The sequence below is a fragment of the Anguilla anguilla genome, chromosome 3 (genome assembly GCF_013347855.1).
Source record: "Anguilla anguilla isolate fAngAng1 chromosome 3, fAngAng1.pri, whole genome shotgun sequence".
Lineage (NCBI taxonomy): Eukaryota > Metazoa > Chordata > Actinopteri > Anguilliformes > Anguillidae > Anguilla > Anguilla anguilla.
The window spans coordinates 40,151,137-40,171,665 of NC_049203.1; the positions used below are offsets into that span (position 1 = coordinate 40,151,137).

At 39.8% G+C, this 20,529-nt stretch overlaps 1 protein-coding gene across 2 annotated transcripts; it reads right to left on the reverse strand.

Annotated features, from left to right (window-relative positions):
* Positions 1–1,833: 1,833 nt before the first annotated feature.
* Positions 1,834–20,274, reverse strand: LOC118223546 (speckle-type POZ protein-like A). Of its 2 annotated transcripts, none has more exons than XM_035410234.1 (12): positions 20,064–20,274; positions 17,999–18,140; positions 14,699–14,833; positions 13,167–13,288; positions 12,633–12,784; positions 12,258–12,385; positions 9,147–9,324; positions 8,388–8,443; positions 6,302–6,424; positions 5,814–5,956; positions 5,672–5,725; positions 1,834–4,383 (listed from the first exon to the last, which is right to left on the reverse strand). In XM_035410234.1, exons 3-12 carry the CDS (start codon positions 14,774–14,776, stop codon positions 4,239–4,241), a joined length of 1,179 nt encoding a protein of 392 aa, XP_035266125.1. In that variant the 5' UTR covers positions 14,777–14,833; positions 17,999–18,140; positions 20,064–20,274; the 3' UTR covers positions 1,834–4,238. The 2 variants fall into 2 exon arrangements, with proteins under 2 accessions (XP_035266125.1, XP_035266126.1); XM_035410235.1 differs by having other exon boundaries at positions 20,056–20,274.
* Positions 20,275–20,529: the final 255 nt, after the last annotated feature.

Below are 20,529 nucleotides of genomic sequence, written 5' to 3' on the forward strand. Positions count from 1 at the left end.
CATGATTAAAAGGGTATCTCTGTTCGAGCTTTATGATTAGTCCCTAAGCATAGCCAAAATCATTACTGCGAGGGAAACAATATTAAAAATATAACCTTGCTGGAATTGAGTAGCACAACAGTATCAGAAAAGATATTATAAAGTACTGGAAAATTATTGGAAGTTCCCAAAAATGTCCTTAATAGGCCTTTTTCTTTTTCCGGGGGAAATGTTTTGCCATCATCTGGATGTACTGATCCGTCAAAACCTTAATTAGCACAGTGTACGGAACGTCTCATTACACCCCCCCCCCCCCCACCCCCTTCCACCATTTCCTCTTTCTCTCCGTGGGACAAAGCAAACGTTGAAGCAGTTTAACCGAAGGCTCGGCGCTGAGCAACTGCAATGGCTCTTTCCCAGATGGCAAATTAAAGTGAGGGAATTTTTTTGAATGTAGAAAAGATACTTCGATATTGAGTCATCTGTATTAACATCAAACCTCTTTGAGCTTGTGCATGTGATCAAAACATGTCCATTTCCCCCCGTTTAGAATGTGCAGCTGGATTTGCAGCGCAGACAAGCAAGAAATGGAAGCTGTACAAATGCGGAGATGATATCTACGGCTTCCCAAGAGCCTCGGAGCAGGACGAGCGCGCGGCGTGCTGTCGCCGGCGCGGGCGATATCTTCCACACCTCCAGTCAGACTGCGTCTTGCGTACTTTAATTAGCAATGATTTGAGAAGACGAGATGAAAAACGCCAGGGCTTTTTGAGAGGTGCTTTAGCTGCTGTGGACGTCGCTGAGAGCAGACTGCTGTCAGAGCTCATCCTCCAGCAGAGCAAAGATAGAATCTCGACACCTGCAAAATCGGACGAGGCCCCCGTTTCAACTTCTTGTTTTTTGCCTGAATTTTCAGTCGCGCCGAGAGGCTTTCACCGGAGTTGCTGTACTCAGCACATCAGAAACTGTGTACTGGATGAGGACAGCAAGGATTGTCACTCCACTGAGGTGTCATTGCTCTGAGGTGTCAGGTGTTGCTGCCCTCCCCCCACACCCACCCAAGAGCTTACAGCATACAGTCCAGATGTGTACCTCCCTGCGTCCTTTATGAGGTTGCTATGCTTTTAAAAATATCTACAAAATTTGTAATATAAAGATCTGCTTCTGCAACAGAGGCACAGAATTCCATCTCAAACATCCGAGGCACATTCTGTATGTACATTTGCATAGTTTTTATGGCGGTATAAATGCACAGCACTAGAAGTCCTTCTAGAGTGTAATTCAGTTACTACTTGATCAACCATTTCATTAAAAAGCCCTCAAAACTTTTGATTGCTTCAGCACACTGAGGGGCATTAACATTTATGTACTTACAAATCTCATATGAGCTGCCATTAACATTGCACATCTCCAGAGGATACAGTAAGCACAACAATGTACTGTATGAACTAACTGCACATCTTGAGAAATAGCCATTTGTATGTAGTTTTTTTTTTTTTTTAATTTTTTTTTTTTAAAGAGTTGAACGAATACTGCTTACTACTATAGGGAAAAGGAGCCATTGTATTGTAATGGTATGCCAAGACTTCAAACCATAGAGAGTTTTAAATACACATTAACAATCTTATACAGCTTGATGTTGCACAATGACTGTGCATTGTTCATCCTGCTCAAAATTTAAGTTCATTTCCCCTATCCAAACTTGGCCATTGGTTCTCTGTATTTAGGGGCTTGCTTGCTCACTCAATGGATTCAAATGTATAGTACTTGGGATACACAAACAGTATCAAGAAGTTGCTTGGCACACTCTTCTTCAGTCTATCACGTTCTATCACTGCAAAATAAAGGCTAACACAAACTTTATGCATTTTATAAGGAATACATTTTAAGGTTTGTCTTTACAGCTAACATGACATACAAAATATCAATACATAAATTTCCTGACAGCAAATCAACTGTAATTTACTGTAAATGATAACAGACAGCTTAGAAAAGCAGTACAGTATCACAGACGCATCAAAATCCATTGGACTACATTTTATATGTCATCATAGCACAGTGTCTCAGACATTTTTGGTACATTTACTCTTGTGCGCTGACGGTCATTTTGAAGTTGAAATATTAATGTGTGTATGCAGGGGGACACAGATGGCTGCATGACAAGAGATCAACTCCATGTTCAAATGTCAATGTATTGAAATGTGCAAACATCATACATGGCTGTTTTGTGCTTCGGACTTCTTATAAAATTACTTCAAACTTTCCTTGCCTTCAGTGAAAACTGATGCGCAAAGCTAGTTTTCTCGCTCAACACAACCACTCCCTGGACTCGATGAAATTACTGAAGCACAGCTTCAATAAAACTGGCTGGAACTGGAGGATTTCTAGAACGTTTGCAAAAGAAGGCATCGATTGTCAATCGAGTGTGGACCCGGAGTACTGGAACAAGGCCATACGAGCATCTCATTAGCAAACGATGCATCAGAGCCACTCGCAAACTGATAACAGAGTAATGCCCAGGTAGAGAGTGTCACTGCATTCCCAGGTAGAAAGTAGAAAATGTGCTGAAGTGCACCCTTTCGCATAGCTCACTGAGGTGCAAAAGGAAAGTGGGAGGGGCATGTTCACAGATGATGCAAGACATGTTAATCCAATGATGACAAGCCAACATGCCAAGCTGCAGCAGCATCTCTTTTGTAGGAAGGATTTTTAGCTTTGGTACAGATTTGGCCAACACTGTTACTTCACTGGGGAAAAGAAACATGTCAAATACAAATGAATGACATGACAATGACAGTAAGCAAATAAACAAAGAGGTGTTCACTGAGCACATTTTAAATAGTCCAGATAAGGAAAAACTTAACGTGTAAACAAAATGGTGCCAATCACTGGAGTATCCACTATGTAACAAGTTCATGTATCTGTGGCATAAATAATTTTAGGAGTCAAAAAAAAAAACAGAACCACAGAAGAAAAAGAAATCCATGTAACAAATGTTGACACTTAAGAAAAATACAAAAATGCAATGTAATATGACCAAATGTGTAGATTAAGGCTACAGTGATACCACAGCAGCTCAAATGACAGCAATTTGGACCACTATTAAATTACATCTTTGCAGCTAAAACTCCATTCTGTTTTACATACATCATATAACAAAGATGCTCAGCACCTTGCACATGTTTTACTCCTGTCTGTGGATATTATCTATACATGGACTCAAGTTATACCCCATTTCTTAATTGACTTCCTGCATTTATACACGTGTATCATTGAAGAGACACAAAAAATATGATCAGAAATGCACCTGAACTTTTTTTTCCCCACAAAACCATGCATTGTGTTCCGCCCTATTCTTTTTCATTTCAAAACAAAAATAATATACATTTCCTTTCGTTAACCATAGAACATAGTTCTTTGCCATTAAGCAGAACAGGGAGAAATCATTTCAAAATTACTCAAATCTATACAAGTTCAAAATAAAGTGAATGAGTGTGTGACAAAAATGTGTAAACAAGACTATGGTAAACAAATCTTCATATTTACCCAGTATTACAGGAGGTGCAGAAAACAGACACGCTCTATTCTCTTCCTTTTGTGTTGCGTCCAGACTTACACAGTTTCTCATAATGTACATAACGGTTTGAAAAGCATTTCATCAAACAGGGCCGACTAACTTTGAAACCTGTCTTTTCGGAGACGGCGAATGCGAGTTTTTTTAAATATGAAAATGGTGCCATCAATATGGGGCATATTAAATAGGTCTTTTAAAAAGTGTGAGTGACTTGGCCCTGCTCACAAAATGTTCACACTTTTTCCCAATGTCTAGTCACAAAAGAGGCTAAACACTAAGGATAAGCAATGTTTTCCCAGTAAACCCTTAATGACACATTCCTCTCAGAGCTCCATTGTAAAACTACTGCATTTTATGGGAACTAGTGCAATCTGGAGAAGGCCTGGCCTCTTACAAAAGCAGGCACACAGTTAAATACAGGAGTAACAATATAAACTCTGAAGCCATGGCGGATAGTTTTAAGGCCATTTGAAATGACGGAAAACATCGCAAATAAAGCTTGAAAACCAAAGAACAAAAAAACAAAAAACTCTTGGGGGTCAGTGGAGGAGGAGAGCGTTGCGTGTTACCCATCCCCCGCATTCTTACGACGTCGCTCCCCACTGGCTGGTGTGGGCGGGGTACCACCGCGCTCTCCGAAACACCTGGGTTTTCCTGTGAAAGTCTTTTAAAAAGCGCCGGGCAGTCAGGACTGTTTTAGGCGCTTTCTGGCCAGGCCGAAGGGCGGGCACTGTGCGGACGCCAGCGCGCGGAAGGCCTCCGCCACCAAGTGGGGGTGGGACTGGATCATGGACTTCCAGCCCGCGGTCTCCATAATGTCTGTCGCATGGCTGCAAGAACACAGGACTTCAATGAATTCACAAACGATAAGGACATACCCTACATTTAAATAAAAAAAAGGAGAGAAGAGAATGAAAACCGGATAAATAAAGTCCAGACAGGGATGGTAAAATGGATGCTGGATACGTGAACACAGAATGACCCGAATGGTGGGATAATGTGAGCAACTATCTGGTATAATACTACAATTACCACTCCAATTACCAGGTAAATATAGAACACTACATGGCTCATGGTGTTCGTCAGGCATGAGGGGATCGTCTGACTCTTTTGCTAGCTACCTGCACTGTCTATGTCATTTGTATCAATAAAAAAATCTATGCCAGCAAATATTTCTTATGGAGAAAATGTCTTTATTTGCAATATTATTCGCTTGTTTTCAAATACTTGTTAAAAACTGTCTATTCCGATTCCAGCAAACATTGAAATAGACACCCATGATGTTTGTAAGGTATTTTTTGAAGGTTGCATCGAGCATAATATGCTAAAATAAAGCTAATAACATCGGCACAGCCACATAACATCTAGTCAAACCAAAGATGATAACATGACTAAGATCCCTCACTTGTTTTGCACAGTCTTCCCAGACTTGATAGGGAATTGACAGGGGATATGTTGGGAGCAAGTGAAGCGTCTTGATCACCATTATCTTTGGTTGAATGCAGAAAAACTGGATAGTAAGGCACTGCTGTTGGATTATTTTAAACTTCTGTTTAGTCAATTATTTTGATCACTGGTGGGTTTACCAGTGATGTGACACACTGTAAATTATAATCGCTATTAGACTGTTAATATTTTGCTTTCTGTCAGCCTGTAGTTAGATCGTTCTGACAGCTTAGTTAGCCTAACTAGTTAGTTAGTCTAACCTTACCTAACTGTGCAGCCTAGTATACTTTTTCTGACTCTAAACTGTTGCTTGTTCTGAGCAAGTGTGAATGCCTGCGTAAACAAATAAATGCTCACATTGAGGACATAAAGACCAGCGTTGTAAAGTCTTTTGGGTGTAATGTTTTTCTGGAAAATAAGTTGTTTAGTCCTATAAAGAGTGAGGTTTAATCCAAACGCTGATTGTTGCATCATTCGTAAATCGTGTTCTAATCACACTGGTGTGACTGTACGCTTCAGGGGCCACTCTAGCACTGTAACACCCATGTGACCGTACGCTCCAGGGTTAACTAATGCCACTAATGCAGAGATGCACAGCCATACCATCCATTTGTACCTAAATCACTGCACTCTGGTGCATATTTTGGTCTCGCTGATCTATCAATCACTTACTTGCTGTTCCAGTTCTTCCCATCTTTGCAGCCCAGTTGCCTCAGTACGCTGCACCTATGGCAGGATGATAGAAGAACGTAACCTTTACACTGCTGAACCAAACAGACGGTCATTCTTCGAGGAGTTCTGAAGTGATACTTGCCTGTTGATAAAATCTATGGCTTGTGCTTTGAGCTGCTCGGCACTGTGCAGGTCTGCGAGGATGAGTATGTCGGCAACATTCTCCACTGAGAGGTTGCTGCACAGGGCTTCTTCACACATGACCTTTAAACGCTCCAAAGCATACTATGGGGACACGCGTACACACACACACACACACACACACACGAATAAACAAACACACGCACACAGGTCAGCTTAGACACGTCCCCTCTCCTCTGTATTAGAAAATCAAGAAAGTTACCAACTCTGCGGACTGTGAAGATCAAAATCTAAAGGTTTTATGATGACAACATCAAGTCTGTCATGGTTTAGAAAAGGGTGGAAGTTTCCTGGATACACTGGCCTTTCTATTGTTAAAGGTACGGCATGCTGAATTCCTACGCACGTCTGAAATGCCATATTAAAATGGTTCTACTCCAGCTGTCTGAAATGGCCTCCCACGTCAAAGTCTCATTTTATGCCACTCACTTTGTCTGCAGCTGCCAGTAAGTTGTCAGCCATTTTCTCCAGGTTTGGTGCCTTCCCCGTGTAAATGAAGCCCATCATCTCTTTAAAAACCTCAGGGTCAACGTCACTTATGTCTACACGGTTCTGCAGGACGAAATGACAAGCGTTATATGTCTGAACAACTGGTAAGTCATTAAACAGGGAGAAATGTATTATGGGAATATTAAATTATGTGAAAGTAAATTAACATCGACTCCTGGAGAAAAAGGAAGTCATTGCCAGTTGACTATTTTGCCATTTTATTCTGTAATCGGTATAAGCCTGAAAAAAAAAAAACTGTCAAGTAACATTATATGTTGTAAACGTTACCCTGTGAAGACATGTCATCTAACATAATAGCCTGTAAAGGCTAACCTTTAGGGCCTGTCCTCTAAAATAATACCCTGATAAGGATACCCAGTAAGTCTTGTCATCTAATATAATACCCTCTTAAAGTTAACCTGTAAGGTCGGTAATCTAACATACTACCCTGTAAAGGTTACCTTGTAAAGACTGTCATCTAACATAAGCCATAGAATTTACCCAGTACACTGTAAGGCCTGTCATCTAATGTAATGGTGTGTAAAGATCTGCCATAACATAACACTCTCTAAAAGTTACCCTGGGGAAGTCTGTCATGTATACCGCTTGAAATTAAAATGACATCAAACTTCAATCTTTATTCTTTAGTTTTTGAGCTGTATTAGAAAAAAGAGCACAGTGTCATTCTCAAAACAGAAAATGAGGATGTAAAACAGACAGCCATTTGATTACATCAAAATGATTTCTAAAACTAAATTCCATACTTTACTGGCGCAGCTGTGCCAAATCTTGCCTCTTTTTCAGAACGTGTGCCTTTAAAAAACACATTTTAAAAGAAAGCAAAGGGAAACACAGAATTATTGTATGTCCCATTTTGAAATGTCTTACTGGCCATCAGAAACCGATGCTAAGTGTTTGCATAAGTGACTGGTGTGCAGAATGTTTATTTATGCATGTAAAAACTATAAGTTATCTTGCTTATCGGTGTCAGCCTTTATCGATAGCTTGTTAAGAGGTCCCAGCCCTAATCAATAAACAACACAAACTTCAGACACTGAAAGGGGACTGTCTCACACAAACAAGAGTAATTATTTTGTTTTGGTTCAAGTCTGGGTCATCGTCCGTGGTAATCTTTAAACGCAGTGCATTTTGCCTCTATTTCGGCATAAAAAAACTCAGAAACCCGCATAATACAACCACTGAGTTAACTGCACTCCCTGCATTGGAATCTACATTAAAATATGTAGCAGGGTAAAGTGATTTGCCATCCGTCAGTTACTGAGGTGGTTACTGACAAAATGACTACAAATGCATTTGACAATGCTACTGTTTTGTTACTAGCTCAGCCACTAGGGTTGTACAATGCTATCAGTTCTGTTGCACATTCCGCCATTTTTGTGTAATGCTACTGGTTTTGTGACTAGCGGAGCTATTTGCCATACAGAAGTGGCTGTGCAAATAAAACCAACATTATCAAAAGCATATGAGGGCACTAACCATGCCCCACAGTCCTTGAACAGTATGCAAATAACTTAAAATAGCCATGATACACACCTTCCGCCATTGACAATGTTTACACTGAAAGATCACCAGACAACCTTTATATTTTTCTAGCAAGCATTTATTTGCATTCATTTTGGATTCTAAAAACAGTAATGTTCAATGAAACTGAACCTAACCTGTGAATTCAAATGAAATTACACAGCATTGAAGCATCTAGTTAGTTTCCTAACTCTGCATTTGAAAATATATAGGCTACTTAAAGAAGGCTTAGATTTTGACAATCAGTGTGAACGCTACTGCAGCTAAGGTCCTGACACTCACGAAGCTCACAAATGCATTAATTGCATTACATAACATAACATTAAGTGCATTAAGAAAGAGACCACACATTATGATTGATCAAAGGATGTCACGACAAGATAACTCAGCTAATCAGATCAGTTCCTTTTCTTTTTTGTGAACCACATTAATCCTCAGCCAAAAAAAACATTTACAGGTAGACCCCCTGCTCAAAAAAACTTACCTTCTTACTTTCTTCCATTTCATGTTCAAACATGGCATTAAAAACTGGAGATCTGGCTGTGAATCAAAGAGAAACATTTCAGTGGCTTACAAAAACCAACACAAACAAAGTTTTTTCTCATTGAAATATATCAAATTATAGGAAAAAAATGAGAATGCCAATGTGAATGAACTGCAAAGGACAATACTGATATCCCCAAAAAAATTACTTTTGAATCTTTTTCCCCACATTCCCCTTTTGGAATGCATATGTATGCATGTAGGCCTCCTCCACAGCTGTAATCTCTGTCATAAACATCAGTTCATACCAGAGGAGCCCATACTGCACAATGAGGCAAGTGCTACCAACAGTTTGGCCCTGTGGGATTTCTGGACGCTGCCAGAACCGTCAGTTAATGAGTTAGTGCTTTAGCTGAACCACAATCTTTATTCTTTCTCAACCCCACATTTTAAGAATATCCTAGAATTGCCCATGACAGAAAAACTACCCATCAAACCACAGCTATAAATATAAAAAAAGCGTTCCCCACCGATGGTTCCCGAGGTTGCCCTTATCCGAGCCTCGGTGGCAGGCTGCTAAGTGACAGTTTCTGCACCGCGGCTCTTTTAATCACGCAGCAGTGCTGACACGGCCGGTGTGGAGAGAGAGAGAGGGCACAGAGCACCCGCATATCCCTTATCCTGCCCGTCAGCACGGCAGGGATGGATTAGCACTGTAGGGAATTGGGAGGGGGGGGGCGGGGGGGGGGGGGGTCTTTACCTGCTAATATGGATTTGTGGGCTTTGAACTCCTGCCCCCGTACGTAGAGGCTGCAGTCTGTGAACCTGGAGCACTCCCACAGGTTCCCCAGGTCGTCAGACAGCTGGCATTCCGGAACCTTCAGCATGTTCATGTTGGACTGGCCGGAGATGTTCACAGAATCTTGGACCACGCTCACCTAGAACGGTGCGGGAAGAGACTGTAAATTACGCAGCCAACGACATTCCAGTTTGTGCTTCATGTTAACTTATGTTACAGCACATTTCCTTGGTAAACTACAAATAAGAACCTTTCATCGAATTGTCTCTTCCTAACAAATGCTTGATAACTACCATTTAAATGCCACTGAGGCATGACATTCAGGGAGAAGTATTACTTCAGTGACAAGAAGAGAAATACAATGACAGGCATAATTAATAAACGTGTCTGTCATGACAGCAGGGTATCACTAACATATCAAACAGTGCAGACACATTGGCAGCTCAAACACCAATAGGCTGAAGTCTAATGACTTCAATAAAGTGTAAATATAGTTCAAATTGGGAAATGTTTCCACTCCAGAATCTACTTTCCTTCAGTAATAAGATGAAAATTACACTAGCTCCTCACTATACTGTCATGTACAATTAAATAACATGACGGATGTTTATGTTGCGTCAAACAGGACCAGCCGTCCAAGGCATAAAACGGGGTGTTCAAGCAAAAACGACACAGGAGAAAAGCAGCAACCACAAACAGTAACCTGCAATTTCTACAATGCAGCCAGTTGAAGTTCAAATTAATTAACTTCCCTGGGACAGCTTTACTTAACGAGGAAAGCAATTCCATCTTCAATTTATAGCTAATCTACTTTAATTGCTCATTTCCCTGAAAATGTTAATAATCTTTTCCCTCATATTCAGATAATTGTGTTTGTAGCAAATTCTGTGGATGCGTTACTTAACCTGATCTCCCTAAGTGACTTTAAGATGTATTTTTAAAGTGACACTCTCTAGGGCAAGCCTTTTCAACATCTTTCATAGCTCTCATTGCATTACAGGCACTTTCATAGCTCTCGTACATGACATCGAAAAAAAACGAATTTAAGTGCCAGAATTTAGAAGCTTCCTGAACTACATGTTTTTAACCAGAGATGAAATTTCTTGAAATTCTTTTAACCGATCGCCAGCACCATTCATTGATTAATACTGATTAACCGATCAGCATAAAATCTATGGCCTATAAAAAAGTATGAATCAAAATAGGCCTACCACAATGAATTTTATAAATCAGAGAGGTTTTATTATGACATGCTCAAACAATTATTAAAACAGGATTTGCACTGTGCATTAAGGCCATAATGGCAAGAAACAAAGATTATATAAACATGGATTCACGGACTGAAAAATCTGTTGAGGAGGGGAGAGGAGGGACCGCTGACATTTTTATTACAGGCTGGCTGAACTGCCACTGTGATGGTGACAAAAAATATTGCTCGTTAATGCTGCTCATTAATGCTTAATTTTGCAATAAACAAACGCATGTTTTTTTTTGTCTTTCTGACAACACGTGTAGCCGCTAACAAGCTCTTACAATAAAAAGAACATATTGATCTATTCAATGGTGTAAATCATATTCTATAATGCAAATGGTAGGCTATTCATTTAACAAAATAGTAGCAAGTTCCCCACTTTGTAAAGTAGGCCTCTTGATGTGCCGCAAAAAAGGTAAGTAAAGGCATAAAATAGAATGTAGTACCGTAAAGCCCCCAACAAAAGACTGCTATATTCCTGAAGGCGGCAACATATAGCTGTAACATGAACAACACAGCCTACAGTATATGCCATTACCTAACTTATTAGCTAAGAAATCAGTTAAGTAATATGAGCATGTCTATGCACTGGGGGGTCATTTTCATCCTGACACAGCTGCAACGGTAGACTTTCACCATGTTAGAAATGAGAACTTAGCCGCTTAGCCGTTCAAATCGTACTCCTTATTTAACCTTCCACCCACCCCCCCCACCCACACCACCTCCCAACCAACCCTTTAACCCACACTACAGATCATATTGTAAACTCTGACATGAAGGTTGCTGACATCCGCAACTCATTTCAGATGGTGCAGTCTCCAAACACGAAATAATCCTCTCCCCAGACAACCCTCCTTCTCTGCCAAATCATTACCCCTACACCCCTTCTCTGCCTTTTTGCCTCACGCACTCACTGACCGCGCTCAAATTCTGCTATCTTATCGTCCAAGTACCTGCACCCAGGATCCCATCCCTACACCCATTCTTCAGTCTATCTCTCCTGGCATCTTCCTATTCATCCCCTCTCTGCTGAACTCATTCCTGTCTACTGGATGAGTCCCCGCAGTCTTCAAACAAGGTCACGTCACCCTCCCCGCTCGAGAAACCCACTCCTGACCCCGCTGCCAACCTGAACCACCGTCCTGTCTCTCTTCTTCCCTTTCACTCCAAGAGTACTGAACGTGCGGTTTTAAACAACTCTCCTTTCCTCTCTGAAAATGACCTCCTAGACCCTCGCCAGTCTGGTTTCAGCATTGAACACTCAGAGCTGCCCATCCTTGCAGTCAGGGAGGACCTCTACTCTATAAAATCAGCTTCTCTCTCCATTCTAATCCACTTTAAACTCTCTCCAGCTTTTGACACAGTTGCTTTTGAGGTCTACCCTCACTACCTTGGGGATCTGCTGCACAACTATCAACTTGTTTGCTTCCTACCTCAAAATTCTCTCCTACCAAGTTACGTGGTGGGGGTGCAGAATTTACAAAATCTCAGGGTTTGGTCATCATGCCTATCATGTACATCATGCCATGATATAAATATGCACGTAGCAATTGCGTGACGGTCGAAGTTTTTAATTACCATTTTTGATTGCTTTCGACATGTCATGAGGCACTATGAAGTGCATTTAGACAAGGCCTCAAGGGTGCTCCAAGCATAAAGTGTCAAATAAAACGCTACTAAAATACTGACTCCTGAACATGTAAATCATCTCGGAGAACATCACTATTTTAATACTGTTCACTCTTCCATGAAATATCAAACGCTAAAAAAGTCCACCTCGTCAGATGAGTGAACTCCAGAGCTAAAAAAATCCAAATTACCTCACAGAACAGCGTGAGCTTGTCCTCTGGTAGAAGTCCATTTGCCTCGTCAAGCAAAAAATCTCTTCGAATAAATTTTTTGAAGCCCCAGTCCTTCCCTTGGACAAATCGATATGCTCTCTGGCTTTCTATTGTAGGTGGGAAACAAAGGCATTAATCACACCTCAAACAGTCCAAAACTGTCCATGGGCTGAAAGAGAGCACTGCAAAACTGTATCTGTCATCATTATTGGTGCATGGAGGGTTGGTAAAGTGGCAAAATTCATTCTACATTGTTATTAGCTAATAAATTGTGTTTGATATTCAGTCAAGTTCAAGACAAGCAGTGCCAAGCAGCATCCAAATACAAGACAAAAAAAGTGTGGTACTCCTTACCCATAGCTTTAGTTTCTTCTCTTTTTGCGTTGAGCAAGGAAAACTTGAACTTTGCTCTGACTTCACTTTTTGGACAACTAACCAGAAGTAAATACAATGAAAGGTAATCTTTGCTTTCGTCATCCAGTCCCTTTGGGTTAACACGGAGGCACCTAACAGACACACAAAGGAGCTTATGAATCACCTGAGACCTTTAGTGGAAAAACCTTATTGAACACATCTATTAACATAGCAAGCTCACAAATGTTCTTCCACAAACTCACATATTACAGTTGCTCTTTTCATTGACTTTCAAACATCAGATGGAACTACCATTAGGTTAAATTTTTTAATTTAATTTCTGTATATTAAAAAACATGACTGAATTGGACAATTATGGCCACTACTAGCATTTTTCGGTCTGCTTAACTCCCATTTACTGAGACAGATGAAAAAGATACAAACGTGATACCCCAGACTGAAACATTACCATCTCTGGTGAGGCACCGGTTTTTGGATAAAAACATCTCACAAATAAATGTAATACTTTCTCACCATTTCATCTTGTCATTGGGTCCGGATGAGAAGGTGGAACTCTTCAACACCTCCCCCATCTCCTCCCGGCAAAAACTAAAGTTATTTATGGTCCACATGTAGGAGAACTTCACTACTTTAACCTAAAATACAAGCAATAAACAAAAAAATGTTTTTCATTAATTAATTTAAAAAAACATTCATGACATAAGCTGTTATACAGCTAAAGCCTGAAAAGCTAACTGAACAACATGCTCATTCAGAAGAGGCATATATAAATAGCCACTGTGACTAGGATAACTGGCAATGTACGGGTGCACAGAACCAATTAACTACAGCTTCATCTAATAAAGACTAAAAGGATGGACATGGTGAAATACACTGTACACGCTGCGTGGGGCTAACATGGTAAAATCCAGATGGTACACTTCCTGGTGGGACATTCTGAGAACGTCTCACACAAAATTCCCTTGTCTCATTTTTCCCGGACATATTCTATAAAGAAACTTCCACTGGTGGAAGGATTTTGAAGCACATTTGAGATTAGGATCACAATGTACAGCTGTGAAGTACTACTTCCAGTAAAAGTGGCCTTATCAGCATTCAAACTTAATATACAAGCCCATTCAAGCTTTATTTCAACTTAACAATACAAACAAAAACAGAAAGTTACAAGTTAACATAGCACTGAAATTATTTTTAAATTGTATTTGAGTGCTGAATAATTTCTGTTACAAGTAGCTGGGGTACAAATGGGATAAAGCCCTCCAGGCTGTCCGGTTGCAAGGGCAATAAAGCACTTCAGGGTTGTAAACAGTGGCATGGATTTGCCTGAGGACTCTATAACACCAGCCTGTCATGTTCCGTTCATATACAGCGGCACTGAACATTCTGGCTCATATCAGAAATTATTGTAGAACATTTCTCAGAAAACAGAGTCCACACCCACCCGTCATCCTGCAACATACACACAAGACAACACTCAGAGGGTTTACATGATGTTTGGAAAAAGTTGATTTATTGTATTTGTCTGGCTAAAACTGGACTTTTAAAAATCATGTAAACATCGTAGTCCGACTGAAATCGTACAAAGTCGGACTAACATACCTAGATAATGGGGTTCGGGGTCGATTTACTACAGCATGTATACGCTTCAATCGGACTACAATTGGCCTAAGCGTTCTGCGCATGTTCCATAATTTACATAGCAACTTTACGTTCACAGTGGCCTAGCGGAATAAAGCGGATAAAGAAAAAAAAAATTTCATTTCATTTTTTCATTTCAATTTCACTCATAGTGAATGGATAAACAGGTTCTGTCCAGAGGCTGATGCAATTTTCCTTGAAAACTGGCATTGGTCACATGCTCAGGGTCATAATTCTTAAATGCAAGTAGCACTCAACAGGAGTTGTAGGCATCAACATCAATAGTTGCTGAAATGAACAAGCTTTGCGCTTCGATTACAATGTGACCAACATAATGAACAATCGCTGCCCAGCACAGATACGATGAAACAACAAATAAAAATGTCCATTGAACAGGAGGGTGCTACCTGTGTGTAGCACCAGCTCTCAGCCACAGGTCCGCTGGACATCTCCCCTGGCGGAGGGGGGGTGGGGACCCGTGACATCGCCAGCTTAGCCTTCAGGCAGAAGCGCCGATGTCCCTTTAAATTTCACCACTTAACCTTCCATGGGAAAGAGGCAAACACACGGTCAAAGAAATAAAGACGGCTTGAAAGTTTACACCACCACATAAAACAACATCAAATCAGACAAAGATTCAGGGTATAGTTTCAACAGTTGATTTTCGTCAGAGAACCTGCATCACAAGGTTCAGTGCCATCACAGTAATTGTGGACAGTTCGCTTTCTTGCTTACAATTATTGTTGATTTCCCTTGAGTGTTAAAATGTTAGCATAAATAATGCTCGTCAAGACAGCTAAAGAAATCTAGCCTACTCTTTTTGAAAAATGGTGTCTGCCAATTTCACAGCATTATAACACAAAGTGCTACTGTGACAGAACTGGATGCAGGAGAAATGAATGCTGGAAAAGAGTCTATCAGGCAAGCAGAAACAATGCTATGTCAAAGAGTGTAACGAAAACAGAACCAGAAGTTAGTCTTGAATTTTCAAGACACATTTAGTAAATTTACAGAAAATGAACAAAAGATGGGAACAAACAAATTATGATCATTGAGGTACTGCTCTGTTATGGTTCAGCACCATCTTATGCAATTAAATTTTCGGTTTTCACATTCTCTAAATAATGGCTTGTAATTTCATAAACATGATGTGCACATGTAAGGCCCTGGTATTACAACAAAAATTAGGTGGGAGCATGGGGAATTAATCAAATTATTTAAGACACCATAAGACACTGTAGACTAAGGCAGAGAACAAAATGTTCGTACACTTTTCCCTCATACATTAGGTGTCAAATTGGCAGCCATACTGATAGCGGGTAGACGTGGGCTACAGCCACAGTGAGAAGATGTCGGCTATCACCGTCATGAGGTGCTACACACCATATGCTAGCAGTACAGTGTAATAACTATTTGGACAAACCAACTTTGACCCTGTGACATACCTGCCTGCACCCAATTCTACAGTGATAAGGGGAGAATGGTATCAAAGACCAATTCATTTGAAACAGTCAATTTAGAAGATCAAAGTAAGCAAGATCTTTAAAACGGAAATGATAACAATATTGTTTTATAGTAAATAGCAAAGCGATAACTTCTGAAGATAAGCTTAAAGGCGAGCGATTCATCCACCATAACTTATAAGATTGCATCTATTTACAGTGACTCGACATCATGAAGTTGATTTAGTCTTCGACCCAACAAAATGAACAACAGGACAATTCCCCCAAAACTGTAAATGATTGAGAACCTTTCCCATTTCAATCAATGAAAAAAATTAATGAAAATTTATGTATCAATGTATATTAATGAAAATGAAATAATGGCAGTAGCAGGGCATCAGCATGAAGGAAATCATGTAACCAACTCTGGATTCAGTCAATCGGAAAAACGTCTTTGCCTTTAGGCAGAAAACAGAATTATTTTTCTTGATTTTGTTCTGTGCTCCACAATTTTAGATTTATAATCAAACTATTCACATGTGGTTAAAGTGCAGGTTCTTGGGTTTCTTTAAAGAGTATTTTAGGAACACTTTTAGGTTTCACCATGTAGAAATGAGAGCACTTTGTATAGTCTCCAATTTTAGGGCACCATAATCATAGGTGTGTTAGTCAACTTGCTCCTTCAGTGCAGGTATGAGAGCACTTTTATTATCTAGTCTTTGATTCTAGGCATTTGATTGCCTTTGGAGTCTGTTATTGGCGTTTGCCAACATGAGGACCAGAGGTGTGTCAATGGAAGACAAGGAAGCCACCATGAGGCTGACAAATAAATAAAAAAACTGTCTGACATAGGCCAAACCATAAGCTTACCTAAATCAACTGCTTGGAATATCATTCAAAAGGCCACGGAAGACCTCTACAGATGACTGAAGAAGTCTAGCCATAATGAATAAAATATCCAAACACCTATCCGACAGATCAGAAAAACTGTTCAGGCAGCAGGTGTGCATGTGTCAGTGACAACTATACACATAAGACTTCACAAACAGAACTACAGAGGCTACACTGCAAGATGCAAACCACTAATTAGCCGCAAAAACTGGCTGGCCGGGTCGCAGTTTGCCAAGAAGTACCCCAAAGAGCCGGCAAAAAGGTCTTGTGGACAAATGAGACCAAAATTCACTTGTATCAGTGTGATGGCAAGACCAAAGTGTGGATGCCTAAAGGAACTACCCAAGATCCAAATCACCCCCTTCATCTGTGAAACATGGTAGTGGGGATGTTATGGTTTGGGCATGCATAACTGCCACAAATACTGGCTCATTTGTCTTCATTGATGACGTAAATGTTGATAGCAGCAGCAGAATTCATTCTGTAGTATACAGAAGAATCTTATCTGCTCAAGTTCAACCACATGCCTCCAAACTCATTGGTCAGCACTTCATCCTACAGCAAGACAATGATTCCAAACATACTGCTAAAGCAACAAAGGAGTTTTTCAAAGATAAACATAGAAAAATCCTTGACTGCCCACGTCATTCACCTGATCTGAATCCAATTTTAAAATGCATTTCATATGCTGAAGAGAAAACTTGCCCCAAAGCAAGCAGGAGCTGAAGATGGCTGCAGTGCAGGCCTGGCAGAGCACCATCAGAGAAGATGGTGATGGGTCACAGACTTCAAGCAGTCATTGCATGCAAAGTATATGTGACAAAGTACTAAACATGACTTTCATTTGCAAAAAATGAATGTCCCCTAAATTATAATGCCCTGAAATGGGGGGCAATGAATAAAAAGCACCGTAATTTCTACATAGTGAAACCAGAATGCATAAAAATAACCTTAAATAAAAGATGAGAATATGCACTTCAACCACATGTGACATCACCTCAAAATTGTAGAATAGAGGCAAATAAAGGAAAAAAAGTCTTTGTCACAAACATTATGAAGCTCACTGAATATTCAATATAATGTAACTAATTGGAATTGATTTTGATCACTCGCTCCCAGTCACTACTCAATAATTGAATTGCTATGTGCATCAGCAGCAATGCCACTCTTTATTTGTTATGATTGGCTGAAACCATCCAGGCAGCAGTCACAGCTGATAGACAAATGTTTGAGACTTGACTGGTATTAGGACAATCCTATGGTTTTATATACAAGGAATGTCTGGCAACAATATGTAAACACAGACAGAAAATTACTGGTCTTTTCTTTAGCCTGGGATCCAAATAAACTAATTTAATCATTTTTTGCACTTACCATATGTGTTAATGATGGCATATATCTTCTTTCTGCTGATGAATTTACCATGAGTATGCTGGAGAATTATGTTAAGAAGTGACCAGAAGTTGCAGATCAGAAGATCACTGCATGTTTGACAGCATTTTCTGCAAAACCCATCCTGAAGGCAAGATGAAATAAAGCTCTTGGTTAACAACAAACTTAAGAAAAGTCAGATTACAAATACCTTGTGCCTATGAAATGACAAGGAAGGAAGCCTTTTCACAGTGCAACTGCAAAGACTATATTTAAGCCTTATGAATTTCTACAAACTCAGATATGTAATGTTATGCTAATACACAACTTATGTTCTTGGTATGCAGTACAGTTGGACAGCAACTGTCCTGGCCACACATATCAGCAATCATCGACATTTTTTTTTAAATGTCACGGACTTCTATTGTATTATTTTAGCGTATCTTAAATGGCTAAAATGAATTACGTTCGTGGACCAAAACTAACATTGGGCATATCACCAAATAGCACAGCTTGGTATTGTGTCAGTATTTCTGGACAATGAAATACTGCAGCAATGATTTTGGTCATGTGCAAAAAAGTGAGATAAGTCACAAAAGAAGATTAGATTTGATTCGGTAACCTCTAAACTGATAACCAGCTAGATCTAGATAGTTACTTTGTTATTTAAATTCCAAATAGATAGCTAAAGTAACTTCAACTATGTTAGAATTAGACAGCAGTCTAAATTATTGTGTTAGTGATCAAACACATCACTGCAGGCTTGCTACCTTGTTGGAAAAAACTGCATAAACCAGCAAATGTTACAATTGCTGGTGTGTTGCTGGACAACACTGGTTTTATGCTGATCAACATGATAACGAATCAGATGCGCTGGAAAACCAGCTTATTCAAGTTGGTAAATATGATGGTCACGCTGGCATACACTGGGTCATGCTTGACCAGCTGGTCACCAGGATAACAATCTGCACATCTTTGCGTTTTTTTTTAAACAAGGTACCTATCAAACACCAATAAATAAATTAATAATAATTTCTACAAACGCACATCACGTCTATAAAAAAAACAGCAGCCTAAACGGTTGTTAGCTAGCTAGCAACTCAACGTTGATTGGCTGATTAGGTACAGAAAATAGCAAACATAACCTGGGTTTCTTCAAAAAGAAAACGTGATATTGCCATGTTTTGAACTTACCAAACTCTAACCATACGTGCTAGTAAGCTGTGACCAACAGATGCAAGACATTAACACAGCTCTACCGCTTTGTGTACAACCAGACGATATCGATTTAAGGTAAGCTAACCTTCGCTAAGTAGAATCAGCAAACGAAGTGATTTGCCAGGGTTCGACAAAACGGTGTCACGAAAAGAAACACATGATAACTAGCCATCCTATCTAGTTAACCTAGAAACCAACAAAGCATAATCTTTCAACGCCTATTTTTGTCAGCACCCTTATAATAACTCGGGCAATGCAGCTATAGTGCAGTGCAACACTGACTAATAAAAATGTTAATTTACGATAGCTATTTAGCCAAGATTAACTACATTATCCAAACTTATTCAACTGGGACTAATGTCAAAACCAGGCAGATTCGCCGGTAGCAAACAAATATGCCTGCTAGTTTGTCTTGTGAGGAATATTTCTGTTACTTTGCAGCTAATTGGGTAGCTACATTCAAAAACACTCTGTTGTGGAACAACTCCTAAAATTGTAGTCGAAGCATTGGCTCTTTGGTAAATTAGATCATCCAGATTCTGAGGCAGACAGAAAGCATCACTCAGCTCCTTGGCCTAAATTTGCTGGCTAGCCAGCTAGCCAGTTTCTTCGGGCCAAAACAAGGCTCATTCCGAAACAAAGCACAGGCCCATCAACAACTTAAGTTTAATGTCTGTCAAAGAATGTTCAAGATTAAGCAATTTAACGTTAAACATTGTGCTAGTTGCATATTTAAAATGAATACTCAAACAACAATCATCTTCCTGTAGCTAGCTAGTGTAGCTATCTAAGCAGAATGCTAACCAACATTGGGGAAAAACTAGCTAGCTAAAATCATTTACCGACGAACCTTTCTCTCTCACTCTTCCACCAGGGACAGACAAAATATCCGATCTTTGTCGCTCGCCTTGTTTCAGTTATATTTTACTATGTAAAACTAAATTGAATCTTTCTGATGAGACCAATTGGCGAATTTTTCTATTTCAAAACAGATTTTCACCTATGGCTAGCGTTTGCGGCTCTGGTTTGCTTGGCCAGTATTGAACGCATGCGCCGTTTTAGCAGCTCTTGACAAAACTTCCTGCTTATACGCCAGTCAGACTCAGCAGTGAACTTTGCTTGCTGTAATTCTGAAAAGTTAACTTTCTTGTCACACATTTGATATAATTTATTTAGCGTGAGGCTCAACTTTCCAAATTAAGAAATTGAACGTGAAACACTTGCATTTGTCATGATAAATTAAGGGGGAAATGATTTGAAAAATATATGTAATTTTACTGTCTACGGATATGTTTTATTTTATTCAGCAATTTATG